Here is a 22,082-nt window from a genome sequence, read left to right on the forward strand (position 1 = left end):
TGTGAGTTCCTTGGGCAGGGATCATGTGTCTCTGCCATCCAGTGCTCTCGTGAGTGCCATGAAATACTTCAGTGCTCCGGTGAAACATGAAAACTGAGAGGGCACCTTGAGGAGGGAAGTGTGTGATAAAAAATGTAACAGGGTTTTTTGGTGTGAGGAAATGGGACACTTCCACTATACCCTACTAAGTGTCGCTTAATAAATTACTTAGTGCTGCAAAGAGGCGTGGAAGCACTAAGGAGGTGTGAATGGATTAGCTGCCTGGCACCTAAAGGGTGCATTTAAGAGATGAGATGCTTTTTCTAGGGCACATTGACACTTGAGCTAAAATGCCCAGAGATCATTATTTTACATTTTTCTGTTGAATCTGAGACAAACTACTTCCAGAGTAGTTCTGGGTGCTGAAGCAGTCTCTGGGGATGGGAGATGCAATTTTGGGTCCTCCAGCTCCTGAGAGGACCTGCACCTCTGATGCCTACAGTTCAATGGTAGGTGTAGGTGCTCCTGTTTTTTCTGTGCCCAGCTGGAAAAGACCAGTTCTGCAGCCAATATTGAATCGGTGTTTTAATCATACAAAATTTAAGCTCTCCCTCTTCTCAGCAATATTTTTTCACTGGAGTGGATTCAGACAGTTAAATAATTTAAATATGACCCAGACAATTCTTATTTTGCAAATAATAGTTGAAAAGTATTTGCTCAGCCGTGGCCTAAGGTAGTGCTAGAGTTTTCCTTCAGCCCATATCTCATAGCTATAAGTTAGCAAAGTAGGAATGGTCCCCATTTTTCAATGGAGGCCATGGTCTGCTTGTCTCAGTTGGTAGAATTCAAGTATTTGTGATACATCCCCCACATGATGTAGGTTTGTTAGGGAAAAAGTGGTGTCACAGCTGCATTGCCATCAGCACTTTCAGGCAGATCTGCTGCCACATCCATGGGCTGAGCATGACAGGAGGTGTGGGAAGGGTTTTCAGTCTGATCTGCTGATGAGGATGACTGCAGGATATGTGTGTGGATAGCTGGAGGTCCTTTCCCCCTGAGGAAGGATGGCTGTGGTGCCTGTGTATCAGCAGGGACCCTGAACAAGCAGCTGGGTGTGAGGGCTGGTGCCCCTCAGGCAGGAGGGGAGGGGGAGCACAGGGGAGGTCAGGAACATCTGTGCTGTTGGCTTCCCGTGTACAGGCTTAACTTCTCTTTTGAACTGAGCATTTTCCTCTTGCTCTTGTTGAAACAAATAATACATCTCCTAGACATGCTTTTGAGGCAGGATTCTGTCTGGTTAAACTGGGGAGGACCATGGACCACAGCCTTTGCCACTGGGTGGGACTGGTGCTTTCAGACCACTTACTATCTCCTTGTGATCCACATTAAATAGGGCAGAAGGTAACATAGTGCTGAGCTAGGTATTTTTTAGCAGAAAAATTGTGATTTGCTGATGGCCTTTCCCCAGATAAATGCTGTTCAACTACATTCGTGTAATTAATATTTAATCAGACACTAATAGTACTTTATGCAGAATTCAGATGTGCTGGTGAGACCTTGCTGCATCTCAGAGCTTAGAGTGGTACTGCTTAGAGAACAGTTGTGTCTATATTTTAAGATGGTACATTGACAGATAGCTCTGCTTGCATCTCTGCAGTCAATGTAGAGGAAATGTATCATAACCTAGGTAAACAGGACTGCAATTTGCTTTGCTCTATGAAATTTAACTACACCTAGAGAAAAATAAGAGCTTCAGGGGCTACAGTTCCTTCAGAAGACTGGACAGTACATTTAGGAAAACATGATTATAGGAGTGGGAGCAGCATTTACTACTGTTTTGTTTGGTTTGTTTACTTTTTGTTGCTGTTCTGAAAATTTTACCTACAAAATTGAAAGTTAATAAAAGTTACAGTAAGTTTTCCTTTCTTTCCTCTCCATTCTGACCATCAGATCTCTTAACTGTGCTATCGAGCAATGTGGCTTGATCTCTTGCTTTCCTGAGAATAAAACTTTGGACTGTATGCTAAACAGAAAACCTCAAAGTCAAGCTATGATTAAAATAGTCAGTGAAATCAAACTGAAAGCTACATGTGTACAATTAAGAATAATAATGGGGAAAATCAATCTTCCTGGTGAAGTGAGTGTTGACATAGTAGATACTGCCTTTCAGGTTTGAAAGAGACTGCTTATAATGTGTTTTTTTCAGTTGTCATTCAATGCAATGTTAATTACACTGTGGGGTTTCCCCAATGACATGTTTGTTGAGCTCTATGTAAGTGACAAGATGATTATGTCTAAATGATTGGTAAATGTTTTGGCTTTGAGGGCTTAAATATTTGTAGAAATGATTCCTCCAAAATCTAAGAAACGCTTGACATCTTCAAAGAATAACAGCTTTGCTACACATCTTATTTTAGGGCTGTATTTTATTTGTCTTGCTCATTTTGGTAGTTTCTTACACCAGCAAAGCAACCATGACAGTGCAAGGGGTTATTCCAGCAGGAGAAGCAAATCAGGATAGGGAAGGTGGCAGACTCTCCCATGCAAAGAAGGAATTTCTGTCGTGGCCATAAGACATATGCAGCCATGACACCTACTTGTCTTAGAGCAAATGAGGAGAAAATCTATCTGAACTTAGTGTCTTCAAGTGCAGAGTGCTTCTTAACACTGTGGAAGGGTTTAATGGAATTCTGCACAGTTATTTTAAAGGATGAAATTTTGAATTCCGACTGAAATCCAAAATGTGATCCTAATAGGAAGAATATGCTAATGATTTTTTTTTCTAAGGAGCTGCTGATACATTTAGTTAAGGAGATGTGTAAGGAATATGAGTTTCAGGGTGGTTGCCTAAAAATGTTCAGTGACTTTCCCCCAGTTTTTCAATAACTTAAGAAGCGTGTCTTGGACTGAATTGAAAAGTGGAACAAAGGACTGTGTGAAGTGGGAAGGAGAGAGTTTTAACTGGCACAATTTCAGGTTGTGCAGGTAGGGAAACCTCCCAAGGCAGCAAATGGGCTGCAGACAGGAGGGGGAGAGGGCAAACCCAGCCTGTGCTGTGGGGCAGATGGCACTTCCAATCCAGCAGGCAGCTATCATGAAAATGAGTTAGGGCTTGAAAAGCACAGTGGAGTTACACAGCAAAGGGAGAAGATGCTGTTTGGAGAGAGTTCTGGGTGATGACTGAAATGGAATTCTCACAGCTCAGGTGAGTGTTACTGCTGTATAAAAAGCAGCTAATTTACTGACAGGGAAAAGGTGCCTCTGGGCAGTCAGTTCTGCCAGTAAAACTGCTTTTTTCAGACAAAGAACTTGGCAACTTAATAGCTATTTTGGTTGTCTAATAAAATGGGAGTCAGGCATAGCACAAAAGGCAACAAGCAGAAGCTGATGTGCAGAAAGTTCCACCTGAATGTGAGAAGAACTTTGCCCTCGAACAGCCTGCCCAGAGAGGGCGTGGAGTCTCCCTCACCAGAGATACTCAAGAGCCATCTGGTCACATTCCCAATTAACATGCTCTAGGGAACCTGCTTTAGCAGGAAGGTTGGACAAAGACTTCCAGTGGCCCTTTCCAACCTTAACCATTCTGTGATTGTATTCTGAACCAGCTTTTACTGTAATCTCAAGTGATGCTATAAATATTCCAAAGGATCTTTGGTTTTCATGGAAAGCACTCATAGAATTGTATAACTCTCTTCCTCCCTCAGAGATCCCACAATCCACTTTATTGAGTTCAAGAATAGCTTGGGGATTTTTTTTCCCGCCTGCTAACATTGAAATCCAGCTGTGTTTCAATGACAAAACTTGGCAGTTGGCTGGCACCTCAAGGCAAGCTTGCAGTTTACAGCCAGGAGAAGGGCTTGCTCAAGCTGTGTGGATTGAAAAGGAAGATTTTAGCATTAAATAGTTTTAGGAAAGTATTTATTGATAAAGCTGGAATTTGGTGGGGACCTGGGAAGTCATGTGGCTTAATGAGTGTAATTTGCTAATTGGCAATAGTCGCAGGGCTGCCCCACTTTCTCATCCTTTTGGAATCTGCTGGAAGCTGGTATCAAAGGTGGCACTTAATGCTGAGGCGGTCTTCATTCCTTAGGTTTTATAACTTCTTAATAGTCTCAACAAATAAATTTATATTGAAGAAATTGAGAATAAATTAAAGTTTAAAAGCAGAAGGAGACAAACTGGGTTTGATTCAAGCATTGTTAGCCAGTAATTTCAGTGACTGGAAGCACTGGAGTTTTGATTTATTTAAAATAAGGGAAAATGAGAATAGAATTGGATCCTTCTCATTTTGTCTTTCAAGTGTCTGTTACAATAAACCTTGTGTGACAAAGACCATATATGTCTTTTGTTCTGTGCAGCTCTATGCACATTGTTGTGATTCTGAAAATAGCCACTAATCATTTCCTGAAGAATTGTTCTTTTCGATGAACTGCTGTGTATTTTCAGCTGCTTTTGATATGCCATTAAAAGCTGGTTTGCCTTTCAAATATACTTCCTCAGCTCTAGTTTGGGGTTCAGCAGCATAGGATAAATGGCTTTGTCTGAAAGATTTAGAGATTACAAGAAGTCTGAGGGAGGAAGATACTGGAGAGGGTCCTTTTTTATATTAACTTCGTATGGTTGGTAATCATGTGGATTTATGTAATTCATATTTATTATTTAAACAGTACTTACTTTTATTGCTAAGAGATTAGTACAAGATGAGACTTTTTTTTCCCCACTCTCTGTGTATTTATTTTGGAGTTTTATTATAGGAGATGTGGCTGAGGAGCCTGTGGCATGTTTCTAGGGAGAAAGACAGTTTTATAGATACCTGGGTAAAATTTTGTAAAGTGCTAAAGAGTGCAGGTGAAGGTAGTTTCTGTGTGAAATCACCTGTCTTGTAGCTGTGGGAACCAGAAGAGAAAAAGCCTGATGAGTGCACAATATCCAGACCCATCCTTCTCCTGTCTCACATGGGGCTGGTGGAGAGGCACTGGCACTCACCTGGCTGCTGCTGGAGGGCTGTGCTCTCTAGGTGGGGGTGTTTAATTGCCCACTCACTTCTTCCTGTTTCCTTGCACAGGGAACTTCGTGCTCACAAAACTAACTGCTCTACCACAAGCCTATAAAAATGGTGGATTATAATTTGAAAAGTAGCCAACTGCTGAGTGCATCCCAATATGTGTCCCAAATTTGCTTTTAATTTAATTAATTTTAGTGTCTATAACTTGCTCTAACAGTACCAGCATCACTACCAACATTAACTGTTTGGGATTTTTTTTTTTACAAATCAGAGTAATTATAAACAGCCTAACAGTCTCAAAAGATCGCAAGTACAATTTAGCTTGTCAGGTGACTTTCTGTATGTCACAGGAGTACTTTAAAAATACTTACATTAGAGTCAGCAATTTGTTGCTTTTTAGAGCAAGAAACCTTTCTTTTTCTTTTTTTTTTTTTTTTTCCTTTCCCCCCCTGTTTCCCTATGGGTATGATGCTGACTTAACAGCCTGGTACTACTTCACCAAAACATTTCTCATGATACAAGGCTGTATGAAGTCCCTAATCTTGAGATGTCTTAAGAATTTGAAAGTGGGATCAAAAAAGGAAGTTCCCCACCCCAGAAAAGTCCATAGATAAGGAAAGGAGCATCTTGTATCATCTACGAGACAAGTGAGAAAGAAGCCTGTAGATAAGCAGAGGAAATATTTTCCTGGTGACAAGTAAGGATTGTTAGTAGGTAGGTCACACTGAGAGTCTGTGGAAGCATTTATCCTGGAGTGACCGTGGCTGTGAACTTCTGAACATTTTGAACCTTACCAAGAACCTCCAAACTTGACCTGGAAGCTTGCAGGCTCTGCAGGGCTCTCATGCTGCCAACAGAGAAGGCTCTGCTTTTTCCTCTGATGCTTCTGAATTTTTTGAGCTTTCAAAACATTGCCTCTGGGTTTTAAGGTTTTCATTACATATTCTGCAGCTGACTCACTGAAAGGTTGACGTGAGAGAGAGTAGGATTTCACCATAAGCTTCTGCCATGGTCCATTCATGCAGTTTTGTAATTCTATAATACAGTGAATGCAATCCTATAATAAGATAACTAAGATTGAACTTTTGGGTATAGTTATCATATTATGGGATTGTATTCACTCTATTATAGAATTACTACTTTAATATATAGAATTCAGAAACTTCCTGGAATCTGTGAAGCAGTAACAGTACTTTTTGAGAGTTTGTTCAGACTCAAGAAAACTTCATAGAAAACTTGTCTACAAATTTTGCTGGTTTATAATTTGCTTACCATGCAGCAACATGTTAATACAGTTTACCTGATGGTTTGTGTTTGTTTGGTTTTGGGTTTGTTTGTTTGCTTGTTTTAATAAAGTGAATGGTTGAGATGGAATTTTTCAAGTCTAAGGACAGAAATCTGGAAGATGCAGTTTGTGTCCTATTTGAACTTTTAAAAAATTGGGAAAAATGCTGGTCAATGTATTTGAACTGGAAAGGCTCTTCAGACTAAATGAGTTGGTTCCTGGACATGTGTCTTGCTTCATAAGTGTTTGAAATATGAGGCTGTTGGAGTGAGGCAAATGGAGAGTCTGTGGTGTTCCTGGGGATGAGGGGGGAGGCTTTTCTGGGGAAGTGGGTCACAAGTCCTATGTCCTTAGCGATGTGTTGTGCTCTGCAGAATGAGAGATGAAAGGACAGAGGGCAAAGCAGTAACAGAAAACATAGTAATAAGGTAATTTTACAAGCTTCTGTGCTATAATATTGTTGTTCTGGAATTGTGAACCCTGGAAACTGCAAGTATTATTTATTTATAAATATGAAACAAAATCTCATGCCTTTAAACTGCAGTTTAATGAAGTTACTAACCAAAAATTTTCTCTCTTAACCTGTAAGTTGTTTCCTCTTCCACTGTGAACTTCATAACATCTACATGTTACCAGCTAAAATCTGTGGATGTGAAAAAGGACTTGATTCCTCCTTGATTTATCCTGGCAGTAACTTCACTGGTCTCCAGAGTTTTTTTAGAGGATAGAAGTGGTAACTGCTGCCACATGTTCAAGTTATTTCAAAATGAGAGTTAAAAAATAATGATAGAGAACGAGGGTGGGCGCCTGTGTGCACACGCCTGTGTCACATTTAAGGCTGGCAGGTCTTTGGTACTATTTTTGTAGTGGCTTCCAATAAAAATGGGTTTGCTCTGTCAGATGGAAAGTAAACTTGACATTTTGTTCAGTCTGAGGCAAACTCTTCCAAGCATCCTATTGTCTGCTGAGGTTTATATGTCTACAGTGTACTGCTACCAGATGCTGTTTCACCATTTCTCTGCTCTGAAAAGAAGAGGGACATTTCTATAATTAATAATGGGAAACAATTTCACTTTTCATGATGTCAGAAAAGATCCAATCCATCAAGCTTTGTGAAGCAGCTCCTGGCAGCTGCTGAATAATAGAGAGAAAGCTCCAGCTTGCTTTCTCTTCAGATGATGTACCATATTACTTGTTACTCATTAAGCCCTGTGTTCATGCAAGTTCATTAAATAGAATTGGTGAGTGATAGGTACTGTACTGCCTGAAGGCCACTTTTATTCCTGCATTTTAGTGTTACTCTTCTGCCACTGTATACTTGCCAGTGCTTGAGGAAGAAATAATTACAGTGCAAGTAAATGTGCTGAATGTTCTGACATTGATAGTGATTCCTAGGAAATCCGCTTCCAAATTTGCAGTTGTGTGTTTCAAACAGTGTTATCAGTAGTTATCCTGCCAGGGGAAGGAATACAAAGTTCCAGAGTTTCTGATTCCTGGGTCTGTTTGATGCTTTGCTCTCACTTTGTGCTGCAAGCAGGGACATCATGGTGTATCTCTGTGGTGTGGCTGTCTACTGTTTGGGTTAGCAGGGATCTCATTTTGGAATTGGGCAATCTGTCCCAAGGTTTGGGACCTTGGCTCAAAAACAGGCCATTGCTGAACCAAGGGAATGTACCCTACTGAACAAATTGGAAAAAAATAAGTGTATTTCGTCCTTCCAGCCTACATTTGAACTTAACCATTATTTTGTGTAGTGTAGTAGGGATGTGTAGTGTTACGTATCTCAGAAGATTGATTAAATGTACGAGCACTTCTGTGGTAAAGATTCGTTATACTATGGATTCATACAAGAAAAAAGCTGTCCTTCTTCAAGATCTCACTGCAGAGAAGGGCTGCTACCAAGGTTTTAAGTCACCTTGGCACACTTAGGAGTCTGGTCTGTTCTGTGGATTCCCTGGCATAACACTGTCCCAAAACCCCTCTGGAGCTCTGGGGCCACTTACACTGTGGGTGATGTGCTCCAGCAGACATCCACTTAGAACTGCTGTGGATGCAAGAGGACTCTGTGACACAAGGACTCCCTGCTGGAGGCAGGACAAGGGAATATGTACATTCCTATAGATATCTGGACACAGTTCTTAGGCTGAATGCTCTTTACAGGGCTGTATCAAAGCTCATGTGACACTGTGACCTTCAGAGAGCAGCTTTATAGTGTGTGGCTTTCCTAATGTGAAATGGAGGAAGGTTTTAGCCTTGTATGAAGGAGCACAGCTTGGGCAGGAAATAGCAGTCAAGCAGAACAGGGAAAAGTGTCTTTTAATCACCAGGGCACAGGAATAGCTTTGTTGGAATAAGTGCAGACCTGAAAGAAAAATAATGATGGGCAGAGAGAAAGAAACATCATTAAATATCAAAAGCAGACATTTAGAATGAAACTTCTAAGGAATTTACATTCATGGCCAAACCCTCCAGCTCCAGAAGGCAATGGAGGAGTGAGATATGAGTCATCAAGGCTACATTGGCTTTGGAAAAAAAGTAACAATCTAGATTTGAAAGTGAAGAATAAGTGAAGCAGAAGAATAGAGGAAATATTTTTAAGATGTTTGTCTGAATATGGTGGCTTCATATATGGAGCTTGATCACCAGCCCTCTGGCTAGCCTTAGACCTAGAAGTGAAGACTTGCCTATGGAATAGTTACTACTCAAAATTAGGACATTTTCCATCAAATCTGATAAAGGTTGCAGGAAAAAAAACAAGTGTTCAGAGCAAAAAGCAGGATTTCATTTTTGTGGCTGATCTCTGAGGTGTCCTGGATGAGAGACTGTAAGCAACTAGACAAGTATTAGTTTATCAAGTGTATTGCTGTTTCATACTAGGTTGTTATAACATTTTGTTTCTGATTTGTTGCCCATAAAGTTTAACTGTCTTGCCCAAAGCACTTTTAAAAACTCTTGTGCTTGCCTAGTGCTGAAGAAGAGGTGGAATGAGCTATCAAATAGCTGTCAAATAGTGGGTGCTCTGTTTTCATGGTGCTGGTGGGACATGCAGCACCTCTGTGGGACTCATGCCTCGTAATGAGTGAGTGTGCAGCTCCAGGCTGTGGAGATCAATGTGATGCTGTTGCTGTCAAGTAGTGGGATTTGGAGAGGATCTTTTTCTGACAGCAGCAATATGGTGCTTCTTCTCACTGTGGGATTGAAAGCGATCAAGAAGAATCTGTAATTTAACAGAGCTCAGATTGTGGTTAAACCCAGAAGCTGTGCTCTGAACTTTAATTGTGAGGGACATTCCAACCCTGAGGATGGGAGACTTGTGCCTGAACATGGAAATATGCTTGACAAGTAGAAAAGTATCATATTCCAATAGTATCTTGTACATAAGATTGACTTTCCTGATGAGTTGACACATTCTCTAAGTGTAGAGACTACAGTCCAGAATGAAGCAAAATTAATGAAAGGATATTGGTCAAGTCGTGGACAGAGTGAGCGGTCTGCTGCAGGACTTGGCTGTCTTCTCAAATTAGAGAAATATACTTTTAAAATGCATGCTGCTGATGGACAGAACATAGTGGGGAGTTTAGTTTTACCAATGACCAGCAATTAGACAGAAAGACTCATGTAATTAACTATATCAGACTCTATTTTGTATTAGAAGAGGTTGTGTCTTCATTTAAGTACTAGTGAGGTAGGTATTTTCCTTCCATTTCTATCTAATGTGACACCAATATAGAAAGGAAAGAATGCTGTAAAACTGACCAAGTATATTAAGATTTGAGCCTTTATGTAGCTGTCTTTTTAACCAGGTTTCACACAAAATCCTCAAGTTAATTAATTCAGTGAGAATTAATGTTGTAACTAGGAACATAACTTACTCAACTTCACCCAGTTGGACACAACTCAAGACTCCTGGCAGTCTTGAGTAGTCAGAACTTCTGGAAAAATAGTTGTAAGGATGGGCTGAACACCAAGGAACAGAAACATCAGATTATTATAGCCTGGTTTCCTAATATATTTCCTTACCACAGATCACAACATGGGCCAGGTTGGAAGGGACCACAGTGAGTTACCTGGTGCAAACTCCCTGCTCAAGCCAGGTTGAGCCCATTGCACAGGATTGTGTCCAGGTGATTCTTGAGGACTTGCCTTGTTGAATTTCGGACAGTTCCTCTCTGCCCATCTCTCCAACCTGTCCAGGCCCCTCTGAAGGGCTGCAGAGCCCTCTGGGGTATCGGCCGCTCCTCCCAGCTCTGTGCTGACAGTGAATTTGCTGTGGAGGCCTCTGCCCCTTCATCCAAGCCATTGCTGGGTAAGTTAAACAATGCTGGGCCTGGTATTGAGCCCTGGGGGACCCCACTGGTGACAGGCCTCCAGCTACACCCTGTGCCACTGAGTATCACCCTCTGGGATCTGGTGTTCAGCCCGTTCTCAAACCACCTCACTGTCCCCTCATCCAGCCCACACTTTGTGAGTTTGTGAGGATGTTGTGCTGTTCACTGGTGTCTAAGATGGCACCAGTGCCAGCTAAAGCTTTCCTTGTGACTGTGGCATGCTCAAAGAGCATTTTCTGGCGTCTAATAAAAGGTATGTTCTCGTGATGTAGTCTCCCCCTCAGCAGTGACACTCAGGGTATCTCTTCTCTAGCAAGATGTTATTTTCATGAAGCTTGTGGGAATTTAGCAAGTTTCTGACTCCTGCTGCACTGTCTGGAACCAGGCAGTAAGTCCAGAAAGTGATTGTGGGCTGGGAAAACAGACACAAACTGTTGCAGTTCTTTTCAGTGTGGTTATGTATGTCTTGGTAGTGTGTGGAATCAGCCTAAAAATCATGTTTTAAGAATAAAGAAGTAATTACATGAATGGTTGCTAGGAAATGCAATAGAAATGAGAGATACATCTGCTGGCTAGAAAATGTTGCTTTAGCAATGTTGTCCACGTTAAAATTATTAAGATGTTATGCACTGTTTTCCACCATTCTATTCCCCCTCTTTGAATTATGTGTCTAAATTACCTACTGATCATAGCAGTTATTTGTTAGCTTTTGGATGAACCACAGGAAATTTTTTCCCTTTCCTGCTAGCAGGGCCAGCAGGCTGTCCATGCTGGAAGCACTTCAACAGTCAGACTTTTTCCAAAAAATGGTGCATTCTCCTGGATGTTTGGCTGTGCCCTTCTGTGAGATGAGCTGTGCAATTCTTGTGCACCCCCACCCCCTGCTACTGTTTCCTATTCTGAATAAGTTTTCTGTGCTTAAGCACCACAATTGTCGTGATGAGTTGCTGGGTTGGATTGGCTATTCTAGTATTTCCTCCTGGACTTTAGAAGAAAATGTGAAAATCTGTTTTTAGTACTGTAAATAAATATTTTTAATAAAGTTTATAAATGTGCAAAATGGATTTCAGAATGGAACTAGTTTGCATTGTCATAGTCCACTAATTGCATTTATTGGTAGAGATGGACCAACTGAAAATTTGGTTAAAGAAGTGACATAGATAAGTAATATAAAATTAGGGGGTTCTGCATTTCTTAAAACACTGCCTCTTTTGAAGGGATCAGGAATAGCTACAGCTTTCCTCCCCGCCCCCCTGCCCAAATGATTTCATAAATGACTCACATTCTTGCAGATTTTGGCAAGCTTTCTTAATCCCCTGTCTCACTGTGTGGCTCATCTTTCAGGCAAACTTTGCAACAGTTGCTGCCAAGCTAGAGATGAATGCAGAAGTAGCTGGCAGAACCAGACATCCAGAGGTAAAGGACCTCTGTGTTTTGGCATATTACTCTGGAATATGTAATCTGGAATTACATATTCCAGAGCTTCTGGAAGGTCTTCTGCAGATAATATTTGATATTTCCAGTATTGCCCGTGTGTAGAGCCTGCAACCACCCTAGTGATAGGAAGAAAGGGTTAGAGAGACAGTATGAAGAGAATTCTCTCTTAGTTAAAGCACTGAGGAAGTGACTGAAACTGCTCTAAATGAAGTTTAACCTGTGCTAATGGTGAAAAATGTCTAGCTCATCTTCAAAGCCAAGGATATCTGGCCCTGAGAAAGTGCCTTCAAATTAATTACGGTGCATTATTTAATGGCTGTAAAATTCTCAGTCCCTTTGGTGTCTGTTAACAGGTTCCCCTGTAATTGCAGTGCAGTTTTCTAGGAGAGGAGACATCGTAATTTTATTGTTTAGTATGTTAACCAGAAGCAAAGTTTTATGTATTTGAAAATGATATTCAGGTTATCAATGTCAATTCCAGACTATCAAATAAAGAGATTTTTAATTTTAAAGTCATCTGATTGTAGATTGCACAGGTATTTTCAGCAGTAACTAAAAATCTGTCTTAAAAAATATCATTGCTGAGAACCTGAGTGTCCAAGCTACCCATCCACTGAAATTTGCTGTGATTGTTGTACTTTGATCTGTCTGGAAAGGATCCTGACTGTGGGAAGCTTAGTTTGTAAGCTGACTGTGGGTTCTCCATGTGCATGACAAGAGCTGCTGCTGAGTTTTCTGCTCCTTAGCCCCACCATGGGCCCCATGTAACCTGCTTTCAAACACTGCTCAATTAAACTTACTCCCCTTTTACCATCTTCCAAGAAGGAACTGTGATTTGTACATATTTCTGATCTCCTCTATTCATTTCTTTGCAAAATGCTTCACTTCAACCTTTTTTTTTTTTTTTTTTTCACTAGCACTTGCATGTTGGTAGTGTTTGTCCACCAGTGGGCTGATAACACCATCATTGTTGAAGTGAAGAAGAGAACAGCCAGAAGGGAGTCAGTCCTATGTGTCCTCAAACATACAGCCTGATCACCAAACTGACACACATTTCAAAAGATGTTCATTAGATGTTAAAGACTCTACAGTCCCTAACATTTAGTGAATGACATTAACTTTTCTGCTTATGGTTTGTCAGTAGTCATGTGTAATCATTATTTGTGTGAATGAGCTGAGGTTCCTTTCCATCACTATTTATACTCATCCTATGCTTAACAAAAGCAGAATAATGAAAAATCAAATTAAAAAACACTGAAGAATTTATAGCAAAGCATTGAACTGTAAAGACAAATATTGTCCTGACAACCACCTTTGCTCTAAGCTGAATCAGATCAGCTGTTGCTGTGCTTTGACTGACTAAGATTTAAGCAAATCAATGTTATTCTAAGTCTCTTGTTGCTGGAAAACACATTTTTAACTTGAATATAAAAAGTAATTAACTCCACCAATGCATTCAGAAAGGAGGAGAAGAGCTACAGGGGCCTAAGTGACCCTGCAGTAAAAGTAAGGAATGGCCAACCCTGTCTTGTCTCTTTGAACCAAAATGTTGTGTTTGAAAAGTTAAAGCATAGTGTGGTTGGCAAGCTGGCTGCCTCCCAAGCTCTCTGGAGGCAAGCAGGGCCTTCCAGGTGATGCACAAGTTTCTTGAATGCGTGGATGTGCTTACTGCTTGTGAGGCTTTGTGAGGCTGCAAACACACTGTAACACAGTACTCTAGTCTTGAAGGGTAAATGAAATGAGAAATGACAGTGGGTAAAACCTTTTCAATGAAAGAGCTGTCACTGACTTAGGCAAAGAGACTTATCTTACATTTTAAATTTTTTTTGCATTTTATTATTTGTTGTTATGGGGTTTTTTTTTTGTTTGTTTTGGTCTTTTGTTTTGCCCCTTTTTTTATTTTTTATTTTTTTTGGTGGGTGAGTGTGCTTGATTTGAGTGGTAGACAGTATCAGAAAAATCCTCCTGAGATTTTGGAGGACACTAACCTGCTCTAGCTGCTATTGTGTGCCAGGAACAAAATTACTCTACACATTGCATATTCTAGAAATCCCTTATGTGCTGCCCCTAACCAGAGCAAAGAAACATGGGCTTACTTGTATTATCTTTGTTAAGCTTTATCTATCATGACATTGCTCTTACTACGTCTTTTGAACAAGGCAGAAATTCTTGCTGCTGTATGCATGTGGAAATACAGATTTTGAAATCCACTCTTTGAAAAACTTGAAGTACCCAACTTTTTTTTTTTAAATTTTATTTCTTTTTTTTTTTTTTTTTTTCCTTAAACTGCAAAATTACTGGTTTCCCCCCTCTCCTTCAGTGCACCACAGCATGGATTTGTTTAGTCATTTATCTGAGTTTCTAAATTACACGTGGGACATGATGCCATGAGCTTTCTCTTAAACTACTTCTTTGTTTTTTGCCCTTTTCTCCCCTTCTGGGTGTCTCACCTGCTTTGTGTGTCTGCTGAATACTTTGTCACTTGGTTTTGGGCTAATCACATCTGATGAAAGGCTTTGTCTCTCTTGTGCCAGAAGATTTGGCTCAGACTTCCAAAGCAATTGCACAGGTTATTTGGAGGGTTTATTTTCTTTCCAACAGAGATAATCTTTATCACATTAGATTTTACCAGCTTTGTCCTTTTCAACAAGAAGCATAAAATTAAACCAGTACGGACTTTAAAAAAACTGGTTTAGATGTTGTGCTTAAATGTGTTAGAATCTTGTCTTGATTCAAGAGCTATTTGTTTATAAATAATCACAAGATAAATATTCATGGAATAGCTAAGTTTTTTTGAGCTGAACGTATGATTTAAAGGTTACTATAAAAAACTTGGGAGTCATTACATTATACTAATACTGTAAAGCTAAAAATACAATACCAGGGAGCAGACAGGTGGAATAAATGTGCTCTGTGAATTCTACAGACACCTATTGCTCTCAGCAAACATGAAGATGAAGCTGATCTTAACTGTAACCAAGTCATCTATAAGAACTGGAAGTTAAAGTGATACAAATTCCATTTAGGAGGGTGGTGTCCTGAAGGGCATATCAGTGAAGGGTCACTCAGTAGCCACCTGCATCATTCACTGTGTGCCCCAACACTGGCTGTTGGCACTTAGGAGGTTGTGATACAAGCCTAAGTGGAGCTTCTGATCCAACCTAAGGTAGCTGCTTTTATGACTTGATTAAAGTATGATTTTTTAAAAGCTGATGACTACTGATAAGGCAAAAATGCTCAGGAATATGGTGGGTTTATTCCCAGAGCTGTGCTTTCACATTCATAATGAAATTTGAAACCAGGCCAGTTTTATGCTTTTTTTTTTGCTTTTATGGAAGCAGATATTTTCCACACATCTGCTTTTATTCAGTGCTAAGTTCTGTATGGATCAAATCTTAAGTAACTTAGCATCAGATTAATATTTTACTGGCTGTATCTACAGAGCCTGTTGTGCATCACTCAGTTCCTGTGCACCTGAGGGTTTGAAGCCCATGGCCAATTCTGTGGCTGAGCTAGTCCAGCTTTGCAAGGCTTGGGCTCAGAGTCTGCCCCTGGGGCTGCTGGAACCAGGTGCCACTTGTCAGGGCAAGGACAAAAGCTGCTTGCTTGTGCCTGCTGTGTGTCCTGTAGATTCACCTACAGGCAGCCAGGAAAAGCCTTTATCTGTAAATGAACATAACAAATCTGGACTTTGTTTGCTAAACTCCTTTTGTACAGCAGAAAACAGTTTATTACCTTTTTCACCTTAGTACTTGTCACCATTGGTAAATAAATTATTATCTGTTAAATCTTTTGTAAAAGGAGTGATTTTTTTTTTTTCCAGAGAATGTATTTTTCTCATTTTTGGCCTCATAGTATTTAGTGTTTTTTCCTGCCCAGATGCTGTAATTTCTTTTAAAAAAGTTGGGCTGTAAATAGTTTTGTTTCCATGCAATGTTAAGCACAGTTTGAAATTGCATCTAGAGGGATCTAGACTTCTTTCTACTTCTCTCCATCCCACCTGTTAACATGATATTCTGATCCCTATTACATCTTTGCTGGGACCAATTAACTGATGGCTTTTAAGCTGTATTTCAGCTGCCAAAATCTGGAAAAAATTATAATGTCCCAGACCAATAGAAAATAACAGCATTTGAAGTATTTAATCTGTTTTCAAGTTCTAGACTGGTCAGTGACAATAAAATAAAAATTACAGGGTTTTTTTGGGGGTGAATATTAGATGTTTGTGAAAGACTCATCAGTAAAGCATTTGTTTTAATGCAAAACAGATTCATGAGCCTACAGCATAATTGATACGAGCAATTCTATGATTCTATAAATTTGTTCAGTGGCAAAGGATTATGAATACAGTACTTGAGGTGCTGCAGCATTCACATAATACAGTAGTACTACTGTACTACTAAAGTACTACTTCTTTTCTTCCTTTTCTTCAAAAAGAAAATATAGTCTCTATAGCAGCATGTAACTCCATCCTACAAAGCAAGAAGCCAGAATGCAGAAGATAATTTTTTCTCTGAAAAAGTCTTTTTACTACTTTAACTACCTTTCTATGCTTGGTTAAAGAGGTTTGGCTGTCAATGAACTTGCACACACACTCATCCCACTTAAATTTGTTCTGTCCTCTACCCTGTCAACAGTCACATTTCTCCAGGGTGAAGATAAAGTGTGAAAAAAAAAAAGTTTTTTGCCTTCTCTTTCATTTTTTTTTCTTATTTCATGCTTATACAAAAGCTGAATGAATTTTCAGTGTTCTTGCATACAGGTTTCCTGCTTACTAGTTGTTTTCCAATATCACCTGCAGGCCTGCACTGACATCAGATTCAGGTTGGCAAAGAGTGAGAGGAGAGATGATGCTGTCTGGGGAACTCAGGCAAAGAAAAAGTAGCTTCCCTAACATCAGGCAGAATTATGTCACAAAGCTGATAGTTGAGATAATAAGAAACTCTTAGCTTTTTTTTTTTTTTTTTTCTGAGTTTTTCTAGAGTGTCTACAGTGCAGACTGTCCTGTCTTGGTGTACATTTGATTTTTTTATACTCAGGTATATTTACTGAACCCTGTCCTCTGCATCGTCCTCCCAGACACAGGCAGTTAGATATTGGAGCATATCCTAAAGTCACAGAAAGTCAAAAACAAGTGAAAAATATGGAGGTGAGAGGACAGAGGCTGTTTTAGTTAAATCATTCAATTGGTCACTGAGGAACTGCTAGTGTCTAGTTCACATTCATGGTGTTACTTGCTATAGGTACACCTGTAGTCATGGGAAATGCATTTAGTATAGTAGTCTACTGTCATCTGATGGCATGAAATAAACTGCACTGGAAATCATCATTTTACAAGTGTTTCTACCTTTATGTTGCTGGATTGTTTTTCCCTCTGTACTAGGCAAAGTCAATTTGATGTACAGAAATGGTCTGACAGTAGATGTTCTGTCATGGTAATAAATTTGCTGTGGTTGACCTGATGTCAAAACTAGGCAAGAGTGAAGCTGAGTTTAAGCAAAACTTGATTCACATATTGCTACCTCAAAAAATTACAGCATATTTGAAAAGTATGGGGTTCCTGTTGGCATAGTCTTTTTTCTCTTTCAGCCAGGTCAGGTTTATGTCTGCAGCAATTTGCTTGAACACGTCGGTGTCTTTTTCGTAGCTGGGCTAGCTTCACTTCACTGTTGTTTGGGGGCACAGCAGAAGGCTGGGGCTTTGCTGCAGATGTTCATGTTCTTGCTCACGTAGTGAGCTTCAGCTTTCTGAAACCCACCTGCTGTGCTGGGGAAAAGTGCTGGAAACCCTTCAGGAGAAAGCCCACAGCTGTCTAATGTCCTGCCTAGATCAAATGTGCAAGAGTCAAATTTGTCACTTGGTCAGTTTATCAGTGGGACAGGCTTGATTATAGCTGTCTTTGCTGTTTGTTGGAGATGAACAATAGGGCAAAAAAACTGGAGTGATATATGACTATGGGAAAAGCTGTTGAGAAAATACTGTCAGTCTGGAAGGAGTGCCTATTTGTTCTTAGAAGTCTGCACAGAGTATCTTGTAATGTTTTTATGCTTGAATGTACATCTGAGACAGTTGTGTGATCATCTGCATGACTTTTCTTTTTTTTTCCTTTCTCGCAGTGCATGCCAATTAAAGGCCTTGGATTTGTGCTTGGAGCCTACAAATGTATTTGCAAGGCTGGATTCTATCATCCCAACATCTTCTCAGTGAACAGCTTTCAGAGTAAGTGCCTTTGCTTGAGTTAAAAAAAAAGAAAACAGAGCTAGCATTAATAATGCAGGGCTGCTTTTTATCCTCATCAGGGTTATACAGTAAAATCCCAGTGGTTTGCAACTCTCAGATTATATAATCACTTAAGGACTTCTAGCCCTTTGGTTTGTCATTCATGATACTCTTGAGGATCCTGTAAAACATACCCACTTGAAGAATATTTGATTTGTAAATAAATTAAAAAACATGAAAAGAAGCCTTGCTAAGGGGAAATAGAGATTTCTGGCATCTGTGCTCATGCACAAGTATTCTGGAAATTAATCTACTCATTTTCTGTTTAGCCAGAAGAGATGAGAATGCCCTAGCCTCTGGCTTTGTGCGGGCTTTAATTGTTTTCATTTTACTCCATTTGCAAAGGAGAATTCAAAGGAGCATCCAAACTCTAATATGTGCTGATGAGCTAATAGAGATGGCTCAAGCCTGGGAGTCTGTTTGGCTAGATGTGTGGATAACATGCATCCTGAACATGCCCAGGACACACATTGTATGGTTCTTAGACTGAGTTGCCCACAACAGGAGAAACAGAACTTGGTTGATGGTCATCAGGGAAAACAGGCAAACTGCATGGCCAAAGCTGATGTCTGTCATGATGTGACCAAATCTCTGTTTGGATTTTGTGCTGAAATGGTTGCAGTTATACTGGTAGAGCTCAGGCTACAGTCACAGGTGCAAAGCTGCTGCTTGGAGGTGTAACAGGGCATCCTTCTCTGCCCCTGCTTTCAGGTTCACCTCATGCCCAGCTTCTTTGCACTATCCTTTATCCAGAGGTTCATGTCATCACCTCTTGCTGTGAGATCAGTTTGTGTGAGATATCCAGGGAATGGCAGTGAGTGACTTTCACTGAGCTTGGTCCAGGACTGCGTGTATTATCTCCCACCTTGTGTGAAAACAGCTGTTTCTGTTCCCCAAGAGAAATATCTCTAGTACTAATCATCACTTAAAGTACATATAGATACAGGGGATGTAATGTCTCCTGTACGTGTTTGTAGAATAAATAGCACAGTTTGTTCAACAGTTTATCTGCCGAGTATTTCCCTTGTCTTTTCATATTGTAAAGTAGTGCAGAAGGCAGCCTTGTAATAGTGCCATTTCTCTGGGCTGGTGAATGTGTTGCTAGAGTGAGGAGCATGTTTGGTTCTTCTTGAAGTGCAGTGAGTTCTGGTGGAGTTAGGATATAATTCCTTGAGAGAGCGTGTAAAGAAAACTTCATACCAAATTACATAGAACACACACAACAAATGTGGCTAGAGATCAAAACAACATTGATTATTAGGGATGAGATTAACTGTATTTCATGTCAGTTGTGCAAAATACATATGCTTGTTATGTATTAGTCACCTTGGTTTCAACTGCAGTCAGCATCAAGAGCATGGCTCCCCTGGAGGGTGATTTTTCTTTAAATGGAAAAAGCCATACCTCCATCTTTTCTTCATTTGCTGTAGAATGAAGAGCCTTCAAAGGGCTATTCAGCTCCTAATAAAGTGAAATTTGTCTCAAGGACGTTTGTAAATGCTGATATTGTAGGCTGTAGGAGGCCAGTTTGATTTGAGCCTTTGTTGCTGCGAGGTAACTTGAGTTTTGAAACAGTAATGAAGAAGTTTTTTAATTCATCCAGATGCAGGTCCATGTGCCAAGTTATATAGATGATTTCAGAAAGTGAACAGTGAGACTGGAAATGACTAAAGTAATGAGAAGAGCCTGAGGTTCAAAGAAAACTTAGCCCTGTCATACAGCTGAATTCTGTAAAAAAAGAGGAAAAAATGACATGGCTAAAATGGCTGTAGTATGTATTTGGTGGTTCAAAATGATGTTAACATAGGAATTCTAGACACGAATTCTGCAAGCAGTTTTGACAGAAGCTGTCTGACCTGGAGATCTCCTTGTGGAGCTAAGTTGGTGAAATCTGATGATAAAAGAGATGGAACTGAATAGGAATATTAATCATTTAGGAAGTATTCCTAGAGGAAGAAAATAAAGAGGCAGAAAAGATTTGCAGGTCTAAAGATATCAGAAAGGAGATAGAAAAAAATGACCAGCTTTGTACTTCACTCAGTTGAAAAATTGGATTGTGTTGTGTCTTGAAATGGGAGCATTTCTCAGTGATTGTGCACCAGAACGAAATATGGGTAACTATGGTTGCACATTGTGTCAGAAGTGTCCAGCTTTTGAGTGGGGGAAAGGTTCTGCTTTCGGCCCAGATGAATGTTTTGGTTTGAATCTGAAAGATAACTGTATAATACATCTTTGCAGAGATGTTGAACACTCTACACTGTTTACTGGTCGGCTCTGTGGGAACCTGCAATGTGATGTAAACAGTGTCCTGTGTAGGAAAGATTCTACAAATCAGCTGTTTCCTGTCTGAAAGCAGCATGGTGTAACTGCTCCCAGGGAGGCTGCGCATGTTGCAGGTTCCTGAAGAGTGTGTAGGACAGGGGCACAGCTGGAATTCAGGCTGTTCTCTCACTGAATATGAAGCCAGGTAGGAGGGCATTTCTCTCCCAAGTCTGCATTCGTTCTTCAGAACTGATGGTGCCAAAATATGTAAAGCCTTTTTATTTTTTCTGCATATGTTAATGAGGACCATGAGTACTGGAAGGGGACAAAGTTATTACCATACTTCCAGGCTGTCTTTTGAGGTTGGAAATTGATTTTAGAAAAAAACACATTTCATATACACAGGTTGTATTAACCTGTAAGTGCTTGAATACATGGTAATGCACTTTCTCCAAATGGCTTATTTTTAGGTAGCACTATTAGTATAGGTAGAATAGACTAACTGATGATTACTTATATTTTAATATTCCTGTAACACCCTTCTCCAAAGCACTTCTGTTCCCTGCCTTATGAGGCAATCAGGTTTGCATTGAAAACTCTTTAGCAGAACAATGGTGCTTTTTTCAGCCTTGAAGTTTGTTCTGCATCATCCATATACTGCAGAAATTCTCAGCTCTTGCTGTTTGGATGTGGAACTGCCCTGCTTGCACCACAGTGGCTCTTTTGTCTGAATATGGGACTTTGCTATCTCTAACACTAGAATAATCACATAAAAATTTCCAAGCGGTGTTTCAAATTCAACAGGAATTATCATTTTTTCACACCTGTCCTTTGGCTTTGTTTCTTCAACAGAACCTGCATGTGCAGATCTTTGCACATATGAAGGTTGTCACTGACTTCAGTGATCCCTTTCTGGGATGAGGCTTATGGACATGGCTGATGACCAGGTTTTGGTGCCAAGAGGTCCAGTTACATTCTCACCAAGTTACTGCAACATTGCTGATGCAACTGGAGTGTTCCTAATTTACTCTATTACAGAACAGGAGCAGAATCAGTCTTTTCTGCTCAGTGCTCAGCATGCACTGTGCTCTCTGTGTTCATGTGCTGAGTTCTGACTGGAGTGTGGGATGATTTGGTTTGGGATAAAGCAGTCCCTGCCCTGGCTCTCAGCAGTCTTGCTGCCTTTCTTACTTTGCAGGAAGAGCTCAGCTGGCAATGTTGCAGCTGCTGAGGCATCCCTTGCATGGTAAAGTGTCCTTAGGAGAACCAAAGCTGATGAAGAGTTACCCTCAGGAGAACATTTCAAAAACAGATGGGCCAATCAGACAGAAAAATCAGACTGGGATGGAAGAGAGAAAAGCTAGGGAAAAAATATGGTTGAGTGGAAATAGCTGAAACATTAAGCTTTTTGGTTTGTTTTATTATACTTCATGCTAGTTTGTGTCCTTATTCCTACTTTCCACCTACTTTGCTTTGTTCTTTTCTCCTCCCTTTTTATCCTTTTTCT

The 22,082-nt window shown here is 40.1% G+C and overlaps 1 protein-coding gene across 2 annotated transcripts in view; it reads left to right on the top strand.

Annotated features, from left to right (window-relative positions):
* Nucleotides 1-22,082, top strand: part of GPR158 (G protein-coupled receptor 158) — a 180,844-nt gene that overhangs the window by 60,719 nt on the left and 98,043 nt on the right. For both annotated transcript variants that reach the window (XM_086861388.1, XM_086861377.1), the window contains exon 3: nucleotides 18,151-18,253. In XM_086861388.1, the coding sequence (XP_086717514.1) occupies nucleotides 18,151-18,253 (103 nt within the window). The remainder of the gene's footprint in view (nucleotides 1-18,150; nucleotides 18,254-22,082) is intronic.

The sequence above is a fragment of the Cyanistes caeruleus genome, chromosome 1 (assembly GCF_971803275.1).
Source record: "Cyanistes caeruleus chromosome 1, bCyaCae1.hap1.1, whole genome shotgun sequence".
Classification (NCBI taxonomy): Eukaryota; Metazoa; Chordata; class Aves; order Passeriformes; family Paridae; genus Cyanistes; species Cyanistes caeruleus.